The sequence below is a fragment of the Gekko japonicus genome, unplaced genomic scaffold, assembly GCF_001447785.1.
Source record: "Gekko japonicus isolate JY-2015 unplaced genomic scaffold, Gekko_japonicus_V1.1 scaffold2294, whole genome shotgun sequence".
In the NCBI taxonomy this organism is placed as follows: domain Eukaryota; kingdom Metazoa; phylum Chordata; class Lepidosauria; order Squamata; family Gekkonidae; genus Gekko; species Gekko japonicus.
In genome coordinates, this window is record NW_015174339.1 from 59634 (window position 1) to 77034 (window position 17401).

The 17401-nt window shown below is 41.7% G+C and overlaps 1 protein-coding gene across 1 annotated transcript in view; it reads right to left on the reverse strand.

Moving 5' to 3' along the window:
• Positions 1-17401, reverse strand: part of LOC107121367 (multidrug resistance-associated protein 1-like) — a 51786-nt gene that overhangs the window by 30765 nt on the left and 3620 nt on the right. The window contains exons 2-9 of the mRNA XM_015424281.1: positions 14820-14881; positions 12604-12745; positions 10263-10417; positions 9631-9808; positions 6485-6739; positions 5993-6058; positions 3341-3478; positions 1622-1768 (exon numbers count right to left, since the gene is read on the reverse strand). Of these exons, the coding sequence (XP_015279767.1) occupies positions 1622-1768; positions 3341-3478; positions 5993-6058; positions 6485-6739; positions 9631-9808; positions 10263-10417; positions 12604-12745; positions 14820-14881 (1143 nt within the window). The remainder of the gene's footprint in view (positions 1-1621; positions 1769-3340; positions 3479-5992; positions 6059-6484; positions 6740-9630; positions 9809-10262; positions 10418-12603; positions 12746-14819; positions 14882-17401) is intronic.

A 17401-nucleotide genomic window follows, 5' to 3' on the forward strand; every position in this document is an offset into this window, starting at 1 on the left:
TTTACCCCACCCCACCCCCACTTTGAGAGACAGTTTGGTGTAGTGGTTAAGTGCGCGGACTCTAAACTGGGAGAACCGGGTTTGAGTCCCCACTCCTCCACTTGCACCTGCTGGATGACCTTGGGCAAGCCATAGTTCTGACACAGCTGTTCTTGAAAAAGAGCAGTTTCTGTCAGAGCTCTCTCAGCCCCACCTACCTCACAGAGAGTCTGTTGTGGGGAGGGGAAGGGAAAGGAGTTTGTAAACTGCTCTCCCTTGGGTAGTGAAAGGTGGGGTATAAATCCAATTTCTTCTTCTATAGTTGATTGAGGAAGAACTACTTTTAAGGAAACAGTCTGCCTTTGTGACTTTTAGTTTGACCTATTCAAGATCAGCCACAAAGCTTATCACATAAACAATCAGCAATGCATAGGAAATGCTTTCATTAGCATATATAGTAAAAACACATTTGATCAACCAGCAGCACCAATTCCTTATGAATGCCACATAGTACAGTTTTGATTGCATTTTAAAATGATTTTGAAACAGTAAAAAAGTGTACATGCCCAATCACTTTAGCGATCCCAAATTTATTTAGTTCAATATTTATGTTGTGCCTGGAGTGGGGACCAGCCCATGGGGGAGGGGATAACGGAGACAAACTGTGCTGGGGCCACAACTTTATTGATTACAGGTTCCTTAGGAGCAGCATAGGCTGGGGACAATGGGTGCAGTTGAAAGCCCAACCTTCCCCAACCCACTTGTTGGGGTAACCAAGGGCGGAAGGTTAGGGCTGGAAGTGGTGAAAACTACTATTCCTAGCCATCACCATCCTCCTGGAGGTACTGCCAGCCCTGAGGTTGGCTGTCCTGTGCCCCACTCCCCAGAGCCCCTTAAAGGGACTCCTATTTGGTCATGCAGGAACCCCGGCCTGCACAACCTGCATTAAGTTCCCCAGCCAATGCCTAAATGCCAGCAGCCAGTTGTGATGGTTATGCTCAACAGTGCAAATTAGCATACACAGTAAATATATTCTTTCTATAGGGAAGGCAAAAACTCCAGTGCCCATCAGCCAATCAGCTCTGGGTAAAATTGCTACCAGCCCTGATGACTAGCCACACTGAAAATAAACCCTGAGAACATGGGGTGGGAGGGTGGGTTTTTGCCAAGAGTGAGTTGCTGAATGCTAAGCACCTCTTCAACCTGCTCCTTTCAAACTGAGCTGTGTGCCAGCATAAACCTGCAGTCTACAGGTCTATGTGCCCCATCCATTCTATAATGGGCTGACCTCTGGGGTGGGCTGCAGGAAGCTGCTTGAGAGCTGACTGGCTAACAGCCAGTGCTCAGCCCAATTGCCCCAAATCATCCCTCCCCCCCCCCCCGCCTTCCTCCGAAGTACAAATGGCCCTCCAGCCTACGACTGGGAGCCTGTCTTCTGGTTTTCTCCACAGTTAGGACCCAAAGTAGCAGCTTCTGCCATGGTTATCTCCTCCTCCATTTTATCCTCAAGCCAAATGATCCTCAAATAAATTCAAATGCCTAATTTTGCCCAATATACTTTAAAAACTAGGTAAGAGATGAAAACTTGCACAATATTCAAGATTGCCAAACCTTCGCTTTTCTCAGCCTGATTTATAGTTACCTGAGCTATGGCAGAAATCACCGTAGGCAAATCAAACAATGGAAGTCGTAAAATATTAAACAATGAAATAGAGGTAAAAACTTTGGCAGCAGTTAAAACATTTTTTTCATCCGACAGAAAATAGACTCCAAAGGTAGCCAGAGAGACCTAGAGGGAAAAAGAAGCAAAGGACTAGGTTTGTTTTCCCCTCATCTCACGGATTTTTAGTAGTACTAACCTGCAATGTTATTATATATACTCCTAACAACCTCATTACTGACATTAAAACAGCATAGCAGTTCAAAACATGGCTTCGTGGTAGAATTACTTCATGGCTGGCTCGGCAATTGAGTGAGGCAGTGGCATTAGGCAGCACATTCTTTTGGAGGTGTGGGAAGCAGCTTGCCCTCTCTGCCACCTTGCCCTCTCTGCCACTCAGATCATCTCATGCTCTTTCCCATGTTCCCATGTGTCTTTAACACAGTGCTGTAACTGGTTCATCTCCAAAAAGGCTTTCTGGACTCTCAAAAGAAAAAAGAGGCCCCATTGGGCATGCACGGCTTATTGTGCCGTGTTTAAAGGTGACTGGGGAGGGGGGGGGAGGTGGAAAGTGAATGATTTGCAACAACTTCTGAGTGGTGGTGGTGGGGGGAGCAGTGGAGGGGGAAGAGGTTTCCATCCCAGGATATCCTCAGGCTGCACCCTTTCTTGATCTGCTCCTGAATGAAGTAGAGTGACCTTTGATTTAAATTTAATTAAGTTAGAAGAACATGCTAGTTTATGTGATACATAGTTCTTCCGCTCCATTTGCAATTATAAAGCAGAGGATTCTGCTTGATCTGCAGCTGGAGAAGTGAGCAGTGACTCATGAAAGCTCATCCCCTGCCACAAATTTTGTTAGTCTTCAAGGTGTTACTGGACTCTCACTCTTTTCTACAGCTACAGACAGACAGACTAACAGGGCTACCCATCTTGATCTGAAGCCTTTCATGGCCTGGGTCCCTCATAGCTGCAGGACTGCCTCTCCCCCTATGCTCCACCGTTATAGCTTTCAATCACCTTCTGCAGGGGTCATCCTCATAATGGGCAAAATCAACAAATGCATTATAGTAAGCCTGTGCATTCTCTGCTGTGGCCTAATCTTATTGAATGGCCTGCCTGATGGGGTCAGGAAAGCTCCCAGTCTCCTAATTCTCTGCAAACTATGCAAAACTGAATTATTGAGGAGGCTTTTTTTTTTTACACAAAGGCAATAGGGCTGTGCTGTATCAGAATGGTTCAGAAAACGTCTCCAGTAAAGGGATAGGGACTATAGACTATACTAACGGGTACAGTCTGGTGCTGTAAGTGTGATCCTACTATGCATAATGTAATGTGTCATTTTAATACTTATGCTTTCTTTCAGCTCCGTTTCAGATTTCTGCAATCCAAATCCTATTTCAATGCTTATTAGATGTCCCATCCTGTTGATTGTATTGACTCACACTGTCTAATCCACCTTGACACTCAGTGACGAAGCAGGCTATAACTAAATAAATATTTGATATCTATAGTAATTTTACAATTTAGTTGATAATGTGATATGTGATCAGGTTAGAAAACTAAAGCCAAGATAGGTACAGTCAGTTCCTTACACTGGCAAAGTTATCCTGTGTAATTTGGGTTCTCCTTTATCCAATGCAAGGTAGGATATATAATTACCCACTGTACTAAAGAATATTATCTTGCTCACACACGCACCAGGAATGGAATACACGTCAGTGTCAGCATAGAAAACGCTGTCAGGTATCCAGATGATCTCAAAACAGCTATTTCACTTTCCCGAATGTTCATGATTTTTTTCTGATATGAAGGTTCCCATGCATATAGCTTTAGAATCTAAATAGGAAGTTAGCAAGAGTGTAAAATGAAACCTTTTGTACAACACATCAAGATGCTAGTTTTAAGTGTCTGAACGAATAATTATTGGGCTTCTATACTATTTCTCCACATAAACATATCCCAATGCCTGTCCATGGTGATACACAATACAAGAACTCGTGGGCACTCCATGAAACTGCTGATCACAATACAAGAACTTGTGGGCACTCCATGAAACTGCTGAGCGGTCGGGTTAGAACGGATAAAAGGAAGGACTTCTTCACCCAAAGAGTGATTAACACATGGAATTCACTGCCACAGGAAGTGGTGGCGGCTACAAGCATGGACGGCTTCAAAAGGGAATTAGATAAGCATATGGAGCAGAGGTCCATCAGTGGCTATTAGCCACAAGGTTTATATAGGGGCTCTGGGGCAAGTGATGCTCTGTCTTCTTGGTGCTTGGGGGGGGGTCAACAGTGGGAGGGCTTCTAATGTCCTGGCCCCACTGGTGGACCTCCTGATGGCACTGGTATTTCTGGCCACTGTGTGACACAGAGTGTTGGACTGGATGGGCTTTTGGCCTGATCCAACATTGGCGTCTCTTATGTTCTTATGTTCATGGTGAGAAATTGTTTAGCAGCTCCTCTCAAGAACCAGAAGAACTTTTTTCTTCCTCTCTATGTGGCCCCTGCCATTTCCCCGTGCTTCATCATGGCTAGGTACTTGGACCTTCTAGTCTCACATAGAACGATCCAACAGCTCTCCATCCCCTAGCGAGTCCCAAGATTTCACAAAACTCACATTTGCAACCAGCCAGTTCGACCATTGCTATAATCTGAGTGGCCATTTAAGTACATGAATTTTCATGCTGGCTGGGAACAGGGAACAGATTACATACTCTGGCCACAACCCAAAGAGCTCCTTAAGGTGCCCCTAAGCACTTGGCTGTAATTAATGAGTTTTGTGTTTAAAAAACTAAATTAAAACACAAAAAAACCAGCAGAGTCTCATAACATGCAACAAACTACTCTTAAAGACTCCTTGGTTGCAAAAGCCATCTCATTTGGCATGGGGGAATCGCTGCTTAAGAAACATAAGCCTTGGGAGCACAGAACAAGTTGCGTGGTTTCTTTTGATCCTGGGCATCACTGAATCACAGCCAATCTCTCTAACTACATGGGAGTATCTGGCCTTCTGTGAATACATATTAAACAGTATTATGCTTATATCACTGGTCTGGCTCAGATGTAATGCCAAACCATGTTTCGGCACCATGTGAACAATGCGTGTGCATTCCTTCAGCTTGCATACTCAGATCTGATTATTTACTTCCACTTCAGTGCAAACCATAGTTGCTGTTGTGTCCAAACCAGGAAAATATGATTTCTGTTTTCCCCACTGCTCAGAATTGAATAGGATTTAAGGACATACTATAATTCCCACTAAAGTGGAAATAACTTACTGAACCAGGGCACATGATGGAAACAGAGGCACACAGGATAAAGCTCATTTACATCTGAACCAACACTCTGTGGGTATCTGAACCTGTTTCCAGGTGTCCGTCCTAAATCCTTCTAGAAAAAGTTTAAGAGGCTACCCAGAAAGGAACAATAACAAATACCATGAGAGGTCTAATGATAATTTCAAAACCTGTTTGTTTTTTAAATCCATCCCCACCCACCCATGCAACAATGACTTTATTGAAACTTATCGAGTTTCCCAAGGTTGGGGAAGGCCTGATGTTCAATGGTAGAGAATCGGTTTTACTGGTTCAATCTCTGACATCTCCAATTAACAGAATCAGGTTATAAGTGACATGAAAGATCTCATCTTGTGCCCCTGGAAATAGCCTCGCTTCCCCCCCCCCCGGTGTTCTCACACGTGTGACCGCCACCAGTACTGACCTTCATGCATCAACAGTCTGATTAGGTATAAGATAGCTTCATGTGTTTATTCTCTTTTACAAGAATCAGTGTACTTCAGACTTGCATGAGGCTTATTGCTTGTCTGATTATATGCAAGTAGTATCAAAGTAGGTACTATGATGCATCATAACTGATGCTGGAAATATATTAACATATTAACCAACATTTTAAAATAGGATGTGACCATTCCATGGGGGGGGGGGTTGAATATATTTAATGTAAAAACACTGGGTTGGATCCAAGTAGCTTTTGAGCAGTAAAAAAGGCTATGCTGGGGATCATGGGACCTTCACATACAAAAGCCATGTGGGACAGAGGCTGCAGAAAGCAGAATTGGGAGAGGCTGACTGAAAAAGTTGGCTGGATCCAACCAACTGTGGTATTTCTAAAAAAGAGAAGAAAGCAACAGTGTGAATAGAGTTTAGTCACATTATGAGAAATGTAAAAGTTGTAGAAGCCTTCAGTGGAAGATAAGTCACATAATAGCATAAAATCAGAACAGGTCCCTTATACAAAAAATATTCAGCAGTATGATTTTTGAATTATGCATATTCTGTCCCTAAACATCTCCTTGAACAACCAGAGACATTCATGACATTCATCTTACCTTTATGCCATGCAAGATTTCATTTAAGAGTTTAACTCGTTGATCAGTGTTCTTCGATTGAATTTTCTGGTGAAAAAAAGTGGTTGCATTTTTAAATCAAGGAATCAAAATTTTCTACCACTGATAAATATAATTATGCTATTAATAAAGGGATGGATCTCCCACCCAACTTGTTCAAGCAAAGTCCACTGACTCTTTCTTGCATCCTACCCATGGCACTTCCAAGGAATGCCAACCAGCATTTCTGGGCACAGGGGTCTACAGAAGAGCAGGGAAGTGGCAAAGATCTGTTCTGCAAGTGGAACTTTGCTCATAGTTCTCTGGAACCAATGTTTTAAGAAGTATAACTGTAGTACCTCCCATTACATGACTACAGATTTAAAAAAAAATACTTCTACAGCCATTATAAATGGAGGCAGAGTTTAGCAATTATCTTTTAATTAAAACGAATTCCTTCATGTAATGTAGCAACTTGTTACTGAAATTCCTTACCTTGAGTTGCTTCACTTTGGCAGCTACATAAACATTTATAGGTACAACCAAAAGCAGCATTCCAACACCCGCTAGCACAGAGGGGCCCAGTTCCTGCCAAAGGAAGATGATGGCCAGCAGAATCTGAAAAGGTGCTGACCACAAGAGGTTGAGATTGATGGTCAGCTCCATGAGCTGCTGGACATCCGTTGACATCAGGTTAACTATTTCACCCGTTGTGTATTTTTGCCGTGAAGAACTAGACAAATTCAAGGCCTGCACCCAAGGAAGAGAGCAGATAAAGTGAACAGTTTTGAAGCATATTCTACAACATCCTAGTGGTTTTGATGTGTAACTGTAGGAATTACATTACTCTGCTGCGGAAACATAAAACATCATTCAAGTGGCACCTGGAAGACTAACACAATTTAATCCTGCATCAATTTTCAAGAGTTAGACATGCATCTGAGAATGTGAAGTCTGACAAATGAAAGCTTGCAGTGAAATAGATTGTGTTAGTCTTTAACGTAAGACTGGGTGGACTTACAAACTGTTAGGAAGGATTAATGGGAAATTCTGAAAAAATAAGTACGCCATAGACAATCCAACAAAGGTGTTCTTTTCAGGTGTAGAACTTCATCGTTGAATTAAGAGAAAGCCTGTGTACACCTAGAAACCCCACCAGATCTTCATCTTACTATTTTCTGTTTTTTTTTTAATTTTTATGTTGTCCATAATAGGAGAAATCAGGTTTTATCTCTCTATTTAGCACTGAAACCATCTCAAAAAACTTGCTTAAATTTAGTATCTCATGGGGAAACTAACCCTTTAAAAGAAAACTACTTTCTAATCTAGTATGACCTCAACCAAAAAGGGGAGAATGTCAAATCAAATATATTTTAGAAGTAGTAAGGTTGCAAAGTAGCCTGGAGAAAAATGTCCTGTCCTTTTAATACAGGCTTAATGGAACATTATTTTCTAGGTGATGTTATTTACTTGCATGCCATGAAAAGCTTCAACTGCCCATTTTCCACACATGAAGCTTCTATTAAAGAGACAACACATTTTTTTCTCCAGGCCTGTTGGCAATCCTATAAGGATAGGTGCTTTGGTGTTTAATATACCGTATTTTCCGGCGTATAAGACGACTGGGCATATAAGACGACCCCCAACTTTTCCAGTTAAAATATAGAGTTTTCCCGTTAAAATATAGAGCTGTGCTGATGCTTCTGGCGTACCGGCGTATAAGACGACCCCCCACTTCTGAGAAGATTTCCCTGGGTTAAAAAGTAGTCTTATACGCAGGAAAATATGGTAAGCTTCTGTATCTTGGCTCTGAATTAAGTTATAGTCTTTCTACTTTTCTCCTTTCTCAGAGTTAATCTGAAATTAGTGTAGTTATACTGTGAAGAGTTTTGTTTTACAACACAAAACTTAATGTAGCTCAAGTCCTGTAACTGAACTCCATAAATAAACTTCTGTCTGCATCAAGATTTGGGTGACATATGTATTTCAATCAATTTACTAGAAAGTTAGTGCTACTGATTTTAATAGAACATACAAGTAAGTGGTGCTTTAAATTGGAGTCTTCAGAAGAGATCCAGAACTTTCCTGCCTTCCATTCCCACTGCAGCCCACTGATCTCGAGGTGACCCTGAGGAATAACTTGAACAGGGACTGCAGCACAAGGTGCGGGGTGTCAGTGTTAATGACCAACTGAGTCTGGATCCAGCCCCTAACCAGGATCAATAGATGTACAGGTATGCATCCATACTAGCCAATAACAGAACCTGAATATTAGAACCACCAGCTGTGAAGGATCTCCCATCAAGTTAAAGATTGAGGTTTGTGGCAGACACAGTGGCACCTTTTAAGACCAACAAAGTTTTATTCGTGTACATGTCTTGAATAAATCAATCATAAAAATTAATTATATTTTTAAAAATAAAATACCTTATGTGGCAGAAATATAAATGAGCCTGGGGGCATTTTTGTAAGGCAGTCTGAATTATGCCTCTTTGGTTCTCTTTTCCCACAGAACTTTGCAGTATAGCTTCTTGTAGTCTTGTAAGCCAGGGTTGACCTGTTCCCTAGTGCCCTTGGCCTTCCTTTGTATAAAAAGATTAGTTTACATTGTTCTATGGTTGTCATTTCTTTCTCCGGCACTCATGGGTTTCCACAATGTGTTCTTGATGGGTGAAGGTCTTTAGTATATGATAATGCTTGCTGACTCAGGGGTTACAGGTATATGCTGTGCTCCCATGCAGTCAACATAAAGTCAAAACAATCTGCTGAAGGCTCCTAGATTCTCAGAATGAGCCCTGACATGATATATATGACTCTTTAGCTTACACATAACATCCTCTCTTATCTACGGTATGAGTTCAGAGTAAAATCATTAAGATATATTCTTCTGTTAAAATGTGTTAGCCTTACGTCAGTCATTTTGATTGAACCTATGGGTCCAGAGGATAAAAATCATTAATGATTTGTCTCCTCTAGGCAGGCCATCAATAGCTCCTTGTGATGTCTTGGTGACCAGTCTAGAGCACTCTGAGTTTCATATAAGTGCACTATTTTTAGTATTGGGTTTTTGTTGAAATATTCTATGCCAAATATTGAAATGTTGTAAAGTGTTTTGTCTCGAGCAGTTCTATTATCTCATTTTCAGCTAGCAAATCAGAACAAAGTGCAAGCTTTTGTCTTTGTCTTTTTACCCCTTGGGCTGGTCTCTTGTCAGTCCACATCCAGCCCAGGGACCTGGGATTAATTTTTTCCTCAACACCTTGAAACTTTGCTGGTCTTAAAGGCGCCACTGGACTTGAATTTTGTTCTGTTGTTTCAGACCAACACAGCTACCCACCTGAATCTCAATCACTTTATTTAGCTCACATGACCAATGGTCTCAAGCACAGAATACAACAAACGTGTAAAATATCAATATAAGAGTTTAAAGCTGTTAACATTTCAAATCCAATTAAAATATAAACTGTATAAAGGTTTAAAATATAAACCTACAAGACAGTTCAGTCATAAAATTGAAAAAACTGAAAAAACAATTAGAACCAAAAAGTTCACACCCACCTGAATCTAACAACTGATCTATAAAAGAGCTCCATAGTACTGCTGGAAAAGAGCATATAGCGTGAACAGAGAGCAGCAATTACCTTCTTATATAAGAGGCCAACCAAAGCAGTCTTAATTTTTACTGCGGTAAGCAAGTTAAGTCGTTGGAAAGCCTGATGGATAAGTGTCTGCAGAACAACCACAATAAGGAGAGCGACTGCATACCCATAACCATTCCAATAGGAGCCCGAATGATGCTCAGAGAGATCAATCATTTCTCTGCAAATTAAGAAGAACATTTTTAAAAGCCCATACTAAAGTTTGCTGAATGAATGCTCATCCTTTATGCAAACCATCTGCAAACAAGTGGGATCATCTTACCTTCAGGTTACTTGCATAAAGGGAGCAGATGCTAATGACATTAAATCTAGCACAGATTTCCAGTTTTTATCATAAATGTGTGCTACTGAGGACCCTTTTGAATAAATTATTTTGGACAGCAGCTAGCAGCTGTTTCCATTTCTGTAATCCACTGCCTGGTTGCAAAGTGACTAATACTGCATACAGCTCTTACAAACTAAGAACCTGTTACGTCTTCAGCATGTAAAAACATTTGTGAAATGAAGTACAATTACAACCATGCAACAGACAAACTATGTTAAAACTCTAAAGTATTGGAATATCTATCTTCAAGACTACTGTCAGGCCGAATAAAGCATGTTTATAAACTTACTTCATAATCTGTGGACTCAAAAAAGAGAAAAAATCAGCCGCAACTTTCAGAATAGTAACCTTGATCAATGCAACTTTAAATGTTTGCCACAGTGGTGACAGTAGAGATGCTTTCTGAAAAACTCCTTTCCTTGTTACATCTTTACATACAGTCACCTGCAGATCGGATAGGAGGAATTTTGAAAATATAGAAAGCTTTTCATGAACCCACAATTACAAAAGAGTCAGCCCAGAAAATTCACAGATATGGTACAGTAAGACATACTGGGGCATCTTAAGATGACTCTGCATGCTGTTTTCTTTGCACAGCACCAAAACGCACAGTTCCACTGACTTCTAGAACATGTCTAGATAAAAATGTACTAAAGGGAACTCAACAAGTATAAACCTATGCAGAGTTACTCCAGTTTGTTTACTACATGGAGAAGCCATTGGGCCAAGACTGAAATAATTCTTCATAAGATTGTACTGCATGTCTGTTACCAAATCAGAAGCTAGCTTCCTTGTGAGTCACCCTAGCTTATCTCAGCTTTCCTTGACTTTCCTGACCCCAGAGATAGAAAGAAAGGGCTGACTTTATCATATATGTCAGATGTATGTCAAATGCTCGTCACAGACTTGATTGACAGTTACATTCAACGGGTGAAAGAGAGTACTTAATGTCTGAATTAGTTTGGTTCGGGGTTGTTCTGATCAACTATCCTGTCGTTATGGGTCTTGGCAGAACAACCAAGGGTATCCTTTATAGAATTATAAGTGCACTGTTTATATATTGGGGTTGTGTTGACATATTCTCTGTTGAATATTGCTAGATCTAGATATGTCTTCACGCTTGCTAGATTGAATGTTTTTCCAACTGGTGAGCTAAGTGGCCATTTTGCTAAAATACCATACTCAAATAGATTGTTCGATTGTGGATCAGGTGCAATAGAGACCTTACATCATCTTATGTTATTTTGCCACCAGTGGATTGACCCCAGATCCTGTTGGATCACTCCTATTTTACAAAGACATCACCTCCCTATGGAACCCTGCTAGCAGATGAGGACCCTGAAACGACTCACTTGCTGGCAAAATATCTTTCGATAGTGTTATTTTTAAAGCGGCTTTGAAATCTTATAAGTAGTTTTATGTATATAATTTTAAAATTTTAAAACTAATTTCCATAATATCATGGGATTTTATAGAATTCACTGAAGTTTATAAAATGTGGTCTGATAATACTGTTCGAGAGTATGTTTACTAGCTTTTATTGTAAAGACGTTTGGTCTAAATTATCTTGTAATTATATGTAATGCATTTTATAGTTGCTGTTTGTATGTTTGGCTTAAAACCTCGGGTCAATGAAGCTAATAAATGAAATGGAAATCTGTTGAATATTGAAATGCTACAAAAATGTTTTCTCACTTAAGAATGTGTAATGGAATAAACTAAGTTTTGGTTTAGAACTACTCTCTCTCTCTTTTGATGAAATTGGGAAGCCAGCTTCTCTCCCTCCCCAAAATGAACACAGTGGGAATGAGAGTGCACAAAAAGATCCCTGCACCCCTCATTTCCTCAACACTAAGTCTCTAGAAATCATTGGAGGAATTCCACATAAGAGTATATTGTAAATTATATTCTTTCCAACAACCTCTCTAAATTTCATAAATCACTTTTCTGTTCTCCCAAAATGCATTGTGATTAAAAAAAAACCCCTCCAAATGCCCCTCTGTTGAGTAGGAAAGTTCAACGTGATGAACTCTATTCACACTTGCACAATTTACATGCATCCCCACCACACTCTCACATACACCAATGTGGGATTCTCTACATTTAAACTGAAGTCCATGTTCCATTTCATACAAGTGATGGTAAGTAATGGTGCATACTGATAACCTACTAGAATGTCATGTGCCCTGGTTAGCTGATTTATACTAAGCATCAAACAATTAGGCTTTGGGGGAAGGCATGGGGGAGGACTGGATGAGGGATATAATACAGTGGATATGTGCTACAAAAGCTGTCTTAAATTAGTAGGCATTCCAACCCTTCGAGCCAACTGAGGAGAGAAATAAAGTACCTGGCTCCCCTGGACCTTTGTAGAACCACTACCAAGTAAGAAGAAAAGGTTTTTAGATAATAAAATCTTGGTGAAGCATCACCCAAATATTGCAACATAAAAACTGGGAAGGGAAAACAGAAACGCAGAGCTAAATATGGTTTATGCACAGTCACACTCTTTAAGAGATTTGGGGAGCGGGAAGAACACATTTTCCAAAAGCCTATCCAAAAATCTAACTAAACATTCACATGGCTCTGTACAGAAAAAAAACCCTGTAATTGATATCATTCTGAATCACCTTTATGTCCTTGGATGACTTTAAAATTTCCCTTCTCCACTGTTTTTCAAAATCTGGACATACAATGTAGGACGAATCATTTTCATTTAGTTCGAACAGATCATCTCTTTCCAATGGTTTCTTGTAGCCTAAAGTTATAACTCTATTAAAGAAAAAATAAATTACAAAATAATACAAAGCCACAAATACTCAACATACTTGCATGTGCTGCCTCCCCCGCCCACCGGGACAAATAACACCTCCAAGGCTGGTTTACTCCAGGAAAATGGAATGTGAGGAGGAAACATTTGAGAATGAGTTCCCACAGGGAACTCACAGTAGTTATCTGATTCCAAGTCCCCGTGGCGATCACATGTTATTGTAACATCTAGTTTGGGCCTTAGAGAATGGGAGAATATTATCTGGGTATAAATAAAATGTATAAATGTGTATGAAAATAAGAACTGAAGCAACCTTGTTCACTTGCCCATTTCTACAACAGCTATATCTTTAGTTTCACCTTAAAAATTGATTGTATGCACCTTTTCAGAATACTAATATGAAACAAACATTGACTGTTCAAAAGGGCAGGATGGAACACAATATAAGACAGTTAAAAAAGAAGTACAGAGATGGTTCCCAGCCAGCATCCAATGAGAAAAACAGCCTGAGGGAGCATCCTGAGGTGGGAAAACTCTAAAAGTAATGAAGTTGGATCTGCCACTTTCATGAACGAAAAAGCAATTTTGACTTTCTTTTGTCCAGCAATGGGCAGCACCTCTTAGAATAGCACTGATGAGTGATCCTCAAGAACAATACGCCATGTGGTATGGGAGGGTTGCAGCAAGAAAGCCTCCCTCCTTCAATACATTTATGCAAGCCTTTCCTCCACTGACATTGCTTGATCTACCTGCACAACAATGAGAGGGACTTTTACAGATTCTTTCTTCTTACTGAAACCCACCTCCACCCATATCATGTTGTTTCAGAAGGTCCCTTGATCCCAGCTTTTGTGGCAGTTTACAGTGAGTGGCTGGGGAAGATGGTGACATTGCTGACATGACTTACACAAACTCCATTTTGTTCCATTTGCAGACTATCAGAGAATACAACAGTCAACATGGCATATGCGCCCAGCTCCACAAGAGAGGCCATTGCCTGAACAAGAAAGGAGGAAAGGCAGAACACAAGCCTCACAGAAGACAGAAGAAAAAGCAAGCAAAGCAGACAGTCAGAGAGCACCAATCCCTTAAGAAGAGTCTCTGGTCAGACCCAGCACATCTTGCTAGACTGCTGATTATCAAAGGAATATGTTGACAATCGAAAGACTAATATTATAGCTTTCAGAGCTTGCAAGACAGGGTGCTTGTGCAACCCTTTGCTTCAGAGATGTATCTCACTCTCAGACTAACAATAAAGTTTATAGGCACAACAGCTCTCCTTTTCTATAATCTCTAATAATCATGTGACTTTACTATACAACAGTGAGTAATGGTCATGAGTGTCTAACATGTACTTAGAGATGACTAACTCATCTAACAAGATTAAACTTTCAATTCACAAGGGAGGACTTTTCCCAGAGAGAACATTTTTAAAGACATTAATCTCAGAAAGACTTTTATGGAGTCTCTTTTGCTCTTCTCGGAGCCCAAGAGCAAATAAAAACAGGTGGGTATGATTCACTTATTTAAATATGGTCCAGTTCCCTAGTGCAAATACCTACCCGCAATCTAATCTGAGATTCAACACTGCTCAGACATTTTAGCTATACAATCTAACATTTTAACAAACAAAGGGTATGGATTATGGCAACTATTTTTCCTTTATATGTTAAGTCTAGCAATATTAAATATGAATGGAGAGGGAGCTGTATTTGCTGCTTCTGGTCTTCCACAGAAAACCAGATGTTCATCAGACATCTACTTGCCTAGGACACATTTCATATAGAAGGCACTGCATTTAAAGCTTCTCTGAGACATATCTTTATTTTCTCTTCTTCTGCAGGCTGATCAGTCACCATTTGGATAAGCAGGGAAGGAAGTGGTGTCAATGGTTACTGAGCAGCTTGTTTCTCCTGCTGGTTATTTACCCAAAATTCCAGCCCTAAGACATGGTAGAAGCATTTTTTGACAGACAAAAATTATAAATCAAGGATTAAAGCACTCCTTTGTCTTCTCAGCTTCAGGTTCGCTAATGTCTGTTGTAGATTTAAAAACATTATATGTAAGCTTTCGTACCTGCTGTACCAGGAATAAGTTATCTTGCTAAAGAAGGAAGCATTTCCTTCCGGGCTGCATTTCTGTAGAAAAACAAACAGGAAAAAAATACCCCAAATTAAAAGCTGACACTTCTAAATAAATGAAATATTAAATAAACCAAAGTCCACAATCTTATCATATTTAAGTGAAAGGAAATGTATAGACTTGCATATTATTGAAATAGTACCATCAATATGGATGACATCACAAGAGCACAGATTTCCACATCCCCTATTTTCTCAGCTACATGTAAAAACTATGCGCAGAACTAAGAAGACACCATTGCAATCAAGCAAGTGAATCCAGTCAAGAGATCTTGGGATCACAGTAGATAGATCAGGGGTCCCCAACATTTCTTGATGCCTGCCAAGTATTATTATACAGTGTATGGAGTCAGTAGGACTTTCGTCCATCAGGGCTTGTGATTGGCTGTTCAGATTTTTAAAAACTGCTTCCTCAACAGCAGCTACCAGAACCCAACTATCTTCACTGTCTGACTGAAGGCAACCTGTGAATTGGCAAGAAATTATTTTGCAGTAATATGTTCATTTTAAAAGACATCCTGTTAATCAGAGCTTTTGCCCGAAATATTGAAGAGTAACTATTAAATACTGGGTTCAAGATGCATTGCAGTGAACAGCTCTACTTTATTAAGTGATTTCAGGAACAAGACTGAAACCTCAGGGCAATAGCCCTGTTTAAATAGCACGCAAAAAACACACCCAAACACACCCAACTCCCAATGATAGCCTATTTACATAACAGAAGTTACTCACTGGGCACTCCCAGAGTCCTGGTGGGCTATTGTTCTAGAGCTCTAAGCTCAGCCAGTCTGGTACCCAGTCCTGGAATATTCCAGCCCTAATACATAACAGTATTAGAACAGAGCAGAAGATGGCGGCGGCGAGAGGAGCTCGGTGCTCAAGCTCCTCCACTTTTTAACCTGCTTTAAATGTTATATTGGTTCAGAGTGGGGTCTAAAGGCCATGACCCCCCCCCTCCTTGTCACCGGACTATGCTGAGCAGACATCGGGAAAAGACTGGGATACTTGTGTGTCGTGAGTTGCTACTTTTGTAAATTTCCATCGGCACGGCCTAACAAGAGCGACGGCTGTACGGGAGCCGCGGCCTGGACTGCAAGTTCCCTGGCTCAGAGCAGGGCCGATAGGGCCGACAGGGCGGAGGAAAGTGCGAAACGACGCGGAAGCCTTGGCGGGCGCGTTGTTCCTACTCGAGAAGCCTTTCGAGAAGCCCTTTGGGTTGCCCTGCACTGTGCCTCTGTGTATCCCTGCTGGGTCTCCTTTGAATTGGCCCGGGACCCCCCGGGACCCCCCCCCTCTGCCCGGGCTCTTTGGTTGGAGGCTATTAACCGGGCGAGGCCATCAAGGGGCAATCGGGACTTTGGAATGCAAAATATCGAGGCTTACCAGTACAAACCGGGGGACCAGCGCGCACTTGGGACGCCGGGGCTGCCGAATCGACTGAGTCAACGAGGCGTCCGGGTGGCATTGCGAGGCGGCGCGGAGAGCCCCCGGCGGCGCTGGAGTGGTCGTCGGACTGACGGGCTAGTTGTGGAGCCCGTTGCAGCAGCGGCGTTCTGGAAAGCGGGGGCCTGGAGCGGGAGTCAAGCGCTGGGCCGAGTTGCGAGGCCGGGCCTCTTAGGGCCATGCTGAGATACCCGGTGCCGCCTTGTGTTGTTTCTGCTGTTTCTGGTGGTAGCTATATATTCCCGAAGGAGCCCAAGTTCTTTCCAGCAAGCCCTTCTCAGCAAGTTTCTTTTCAACAGATCGGGAGTGGCAGAGGGCCGGAAGATCGTGGAACAACGAGGCCCTCTAGTGGACAGCAGAGGGAAGTGCATTCAGAGGATTGAGTTCAGTATAACCCTCTGGTGGATCACAAGAGAGAGGTGTGAGAGAGTTGCCAATGCTGTAGTGTGAGTGGAGTGTGACTAGTCTGGCTGTTGGTGAGTGTGGGTTATTGGTTGGCTGTGAGTATGGGTTCTCTGTTGACAAAGGTGATTGTGTGTGAGAATCAGCTGACCTGACATCAATATTAATATTAATGATTGCTATATTGTGCAGCCTTAGAACTTGTGATTGTAATTATTGTATATATATATATGCATAACTATACGGTTAAGATTGGTGACGTTGTATCTGCTGTCAATTTGCAGACTTGCTGGGTAGTGCATTGGTGACTGAACCCTTGGTGACGGCCAGTGAATACCATAAATAGCATGTCTGATCAGCGGATTCCGGTGCTCTTGGGGAGGGGAAAGTTTAGCGGTGGGCCTAGGCAGAGTGGTTATGGAAGGCCATTGAGACACAAGAGAGCTCGGTGTCCTTCCAGCCTACGGCCCATCCCGAGGGTGGCTGGCAGTGGGGCCAGGACTGACCCCCCTCTGTCATTGGTGTTGTGCAACGCCAGGTCCATTAACAACAAAGTCACAACCTTAAGGGATTATGTGACGGGACATCTGGCGGACCTGGCGTGCGTGACCGAGACCTGGGTGAGAGAAGGTGAGACTTTGGCTCTCACTCAGTTAGCCCCTCCGGGTTACT